The sequence below is a fragment of the Arachis ipaensis genome, chromosome B03, assembly GCF_000816755.2.
Source record: "Arachis ipaensis cultivar K30076 chromosome B03, Araip1.1, whole genome shotgun sequence".
Taxonomy (NCBI): domain Eukaryota; kingdom Viridiplantae; phylum Streptophyta; class Magnoliopsida; order Fabales; family Fabaceae; genus Arachis; species Arachis ipaensis.
This window is the reverse complement of record NC_029787.2, coordinates 687,276-691,590: the sequence shown is the minus strand read 5'-3', so window position 1 is coordinate 691,590 and position 4,315 is coordinate 687,276. Positions and strand designations below refer to the sequence as shown.

The window sequence follows — 4,315 nt, the reverse complement described above, 5'->3', positions numbered from 1 at the left end:
TCTGGGGTTTTAGCAGGGTATACTCAACAGTTATCAGAGAGACAGCTTTGCCGTTTTACTTGTCTGAGCAGGATTTCTTTTATGAAATTACTTTTCAACCCCTTAAATTCTTTCTTTTTCTTTATCCAATTTATCTAATTTGCTACTTGCTCCTTTCTCCTAACTCCCCCTCTTTTCCTTTCATATTCTGAACGAGAACATCACTCTCTTCTAACACTGGGCACCGCCGCTTGATCAAGTTTAACAAATAAACCACTTTCGGTGACCAACACCGGCAGCGAAGCAGGGATAACGCCTCTCCCTTCACTGATCCACGATCTGCCTTCTCATCCAACACGAACAGTCAGTCATTTTACTGTTCTTGCATTATTATTTTTATTATTTTCCTTCTGCTGATTGTTGTGCTGAAATTGCTGCAATTGTTTGTTTCGAGTGCTCAATTTAGTTGTTGCCGTTAACCTTCTATCTTTTGGATTATGCTAGCTTTACGTGCTCAGCTTGGTTTGGTTTGTTTTGTATAGCAATGGATGGTGAACTGCAGGTGTTTGACAAAAGTTGTGTGTGGGTTTGACTTTGCCATTCTGCTTCATTTTGCGTTTCTTGCTGCTTCTTTTCTTTTAAGACTTGTGGTTATGGTTACTGTTTGCAATGTCTCATTCATGGCTATGGTATGAGTTTTGATGGAAAGTTTTGGTGTTGGTCTTACTAGAGAAGAAAACTAACTACATAGTACATGCGCAAATTGCTAAAAGAGAGCATTCTAAATTATGGCTTGCTTGATGCCCCCCCTAAAGTCTAAGTCGTCTTCGTTGTACTTTGTTGTTCCTGTTCCTCAGCCTCCTTTTAGTGCTTCATTGGGCTTATTTATTTATTTTGAAGTTTGAACTAAAATCTGGTGTATGAAATCGGTTATGGAGATAATACAGGCCTTGCCTAAATGAATCACAAGCCTGCCATTTTTGAATTTCCCAGTCCACTTGTTGTTCCTCATGTCTCGGGCTCTGGTAGAAGTTAAAGAAAAGGAACCAAGGGAAAATATCAATGTGTTTGGATGTGCTACTTTGTTGCAATTTCTTTCTTAAATTAAAATAAGGATGATTTCTTAAAGATATTTGGAAATTTTCTTGGAAAAAAATGAAAAAGAAAAATAAAGCAAAATCACGGGAGAATGTAAATTAAATAAATAAGCAAAATAACTTTTATATATTGTTGTATTGATACACTTTATATTTATGAAACCTCCCTTAAAAAGAAAGGGCTTATGGGTTTGGTCATTGGTAGATACCTTAAACCTTTGATTCTGATATTTCTAATTTTGATGTTGGATAGTTTACTTTCAAGATGGGAGAGCTGGTTACTGACAAGCACGTGAAATATATATTATCAGTTGAAAAGGTATGCTTCCCGTTTATATATTGTCTGTAAAAGAAAAGAATAAAAAAGAGATCAACTTCAGTGGATCATTTGTCTTTTATGCTGAAATGCTTGGTGTTTGATAGCTCCATGTCACATTCTTTTCTTGGTTTCCAGAGGAAAGATGATTTTGAATCTGTGGTGATGGAGCATCTAAGAATGAACGGGGCATACTGGGGTTTGACTGCTCTGGATTTGATGGGAAAGCTTGACGTTGTGGATGTTAACGAGGTTGTTTCATGGGTAATGAGTTGTCAGCATGATTCAGGTTGTTCAATGTTTTATTTGTTCCCTTGCTATCAAAATTCTAATTTTGTTGGACCCTACTGACATTAAAACTCCTGAGATTCATTAATGCAGGGGGATTTGGCGGAAATGTTGGACATGACCCACACATCTTGTATACACTGAGTGCAGTGCAGGTGTTGGCTCTCTTTGACAAGATGGATCTTATTGATGCAGATAAGGTGACAAATTGTATCCTTTGACATACGTAGTGGCCAACTTTGAAGGTTTTGGATTCACAAGGATTTTTAGCTGTGATGCAAGAGATGATGTTCATAATAATAAAACAAAATAAAAAAGAAAAAATCAGTCATAATTCTTGCTCGATATGGAAAAAAAGAAAATTAAAGTTAGTTTTGGGTTGTCAAGTTTGATTGATTAGTTTTTAAAATATTCAAACATAAGATCAGTTAATAAAATACGCACTAACTATTGAAGTGTAGGTCTCTATCTTGTGTTTCTTAATATTTTTGTCAGATATTGTTGGCCTGCAAAATGAAGATGGATCTTTTTCAGGAGATATGTGGGGTGAAGTTGATACACGGTATTTCAAACAAGATATCTTTCTGATTGGTGTGCATGTATGACATTACTGTTTTTTTAACAAACGACCACTGAATTTTTTGTTTTAGGTTCTCCTATATTGCTATCTGTTGTCTTTCAATAATACATCGCTTGGATAAAATCAATGTGGAAAAGGCTGTGAAGTACATTATAAGTTGCAAAAATATGGATGGTGGTTTTGGTTGCACACCGGGTGGGGAATCTCATGCTGGCCAAAGTACGTTATATCACTTATATTTACAATATAAATGGCAGAACCTACAACAATTATTTGTTCTGGTGAATGAATGGTTTATATGCCTGCTTTAGTTTTTCTATTTTCTGAATTTTGAATAATAGAATTTGTTGTATCGTTGAAGCATCCTTGTAACATATTGTTTTTCTCATTGTCAGTTTTCTGTTGTGTGGGAGCTCTCGCTCTTACGGGGTCGTTAGATCTGGTTAACAAGGACTTACTTGGTTGGTGGTTATGTGAGCGACAAGTTAAATCTGGAGGTCTGAATGGGCGTCCTGAGAAACTCCCTGATGTAAGCATATGTTTTCAAGTGTAGATTTAATGCTGTTGTGCTCTTAATATCTCTCTTAGCCTATTTTACAAGATTTTAGATCATCCCAGGTCTGCTATTCATGGTGGGTTCTTTCTAGCCTCATCATGATCGATAGGGTTCACTGGATCAGTAGAGAGAAACTTATAAAATTTATCTTAGACTGTCAGGTTAGTTTATCTGACATGTCATGTGTTTATTAATAAGAATTCTCTTGCTTCTTCTATTTTAATAGTTGCAAGGTTAGTATTTCTGAAATATTGTGTTGAAACTTCAAGGACAAGGAAAAAGGTGGAATTTCAGATAGGCCAGATGATGCTGTGGATGTCTTCCATACCTACTTTGGGGTAGCTGGTAGTTTTCCTCCTGTCTTCTCCCCCTTTTTCGTTTTCCGTTCTCAGCTTCTTAATTAATCATATTAGACTTGTATATGCAATATGATATTTTAATTATTTTTCAAAAAATGAAGAGAAAAGAAAAGACAGGAGAGTTTAGTAGGTAAACTAGGTATTTCTTGTCCTCCCTGCTTAGTATTAGTAGTCCCTTCTTACAGTAAACTTGGGATGCTAAAGTTTTGTTTTGTTGTTGCAGGGCTTTCACTACTTGAATATCCTGGCCTAAAACCAATAGATCCAGCTTATGCTTTACCTGTTGATGTTGTAAATCGGATTTTCTTTAAAAAATAAAGGACTTGGAAGTTCAACTACTGTTCAGTAACGAGAGTCTTAAGACTCGCTTTTGGCAGTTGATGTAGTGTTATTTCCCCCCTTACTTGAACATCATCAGATTTGTGATTACCCTTTATATCTCCTTTTGATAACATGTACGCATCTTCTGATAAAATTACTGCAAAGTTTTGACATTGCAATAGATTTTTAAATCTTAAATTATTTTCATACTTCTGTTATATGAGACTACAATTTTGGATATATAGCAATTAGCAACCGAGAAATATATTATTAGGACCTAGAATTATGCCAGCCTGCAAATAGATACATTATTCTCAGACACGTTAGGAATTGTATGTATATTTACCTATTAGATACCAGATTTGTTCATGGAGTATTCAAATTAAAATCTAAATTAACTCGATATAGAATTAAAATTTAATCATGAGACGGTAAAGTAATTGAACTCGGATAGCCACTGTTGTTGTATCAGCTCCAGACAACAAGAAAAGAAAAAAGGAGGTTTTGTCTTAGGTGGGAAAAAGAATATTGAAGACCTTGATGGTCCAAATTAAAAAAACTAACAAATAAAATGTAAATTATATGAATACTCTCATCTTCTTTCCTTTGTTTTTCAATTTATAAAAGTTAATACTTAATACCAACCTTTTGTACTATGAAATTTAACCATCTTATTTTTTTTTCTAATAATGACACATCAGCATTTTTAAACATATGAAAATCAACCAATTATCTTTAAGGAAAAAAATTACATATTATTATTATTCAATTGAAACATAAATTACTAATTAAATACAATAAATATATATTAAAACTATT

General features: G+C 34.3%; 2 protein-coding genes across 6 annotated transcripts in view; one reads left to right on the top strand and one right to left on the bottom strand.

The window, feature by feature from the left end:
* LOC107632431 (methyltransferase-like protein 13) overlaps window positions 1–991 on the bottom strand; it is a 3,825-nt gene extending 2,834 nt beyond the window's left edge. The window contains exons 1-2 of the mRNA XM_021120108.1: window positions 925–991; window positions 218–322 (exon numbers count right to left, since the gene is read on the bottom strand). Coding sequence (XP_020975767.1) covers window positions 218–322; window positions 925–991 — 172 coding nt within the window. The remainder of the gene's footprint in view (window positions 1–217; window positions 323–924) is intronic.
* On the top strand, window positions 7–3,712 carry LOC107629441 (geranylgeranyl transferase type-2 subunit beta 1). Of its 5 annotated transcripts, none has more exons than XR_002358624.1 (10): window positions 7–342; window positions 1,330–1,395; window positions 1,531–1,681; window positions 1,774–1,890; window positions 2,176–2,242; window positions 2,331–2,479; window positions 2,656–2,789; window positions 2,869–2,977; window positions 3,086–3,161; window positions 3,399–3,712. XR_002358624.1 is itself a non-coding variant. In XM_016332242.2 (10 exons), exons 2-10 carry the CDS (start codon window positions 1,342–1,344, stop codon window positions 3,491–3,493), a joined length of 942 nt encoding a protein of 313 aa, XP_016187728.1. In that variant the 5' UTR covers window positions 7–342; window positions 1,330–1,341; the 3' UTR covers window positions 3,494–3,712. The 5 variants fall into 5 exon arrangements, 3 of the variants coding, with proteins under 3 accessions (XP_016187728.1, XP_020973326.1, XP_020973327.1); XM_016332242.2 differs by having other exon boundaries at window positions 2,879–2,977; XR_002358625.1 differs by lacking the exon at window positions 2,869–2,977 and having other exon boundaries at window positions 3,043–3,161.

Coding starts and splice junctions, on each gene's coding strand:
- LOC107629441 (XM_016332242.2), top strand. CDS start 1,342: ATGGGAGAGCTGGTTACTGACAAGCACGTGAAATATATATTATCAGTT. Junction 1,891..2,175: donor TGCAGATAAGGTGACAAATT/GTATCCTTTGAC, acceptor TATTTTTGTCAG/ATATTGTTGGCCTGCAAAAT. Junction 3,162..3,398: donor TACCTACTTTGGGGTAGCTG/GTAGTTTTCCTC, acceptor TTGTTGTTGCAG/GGCTTTCACTACTTGAATAT.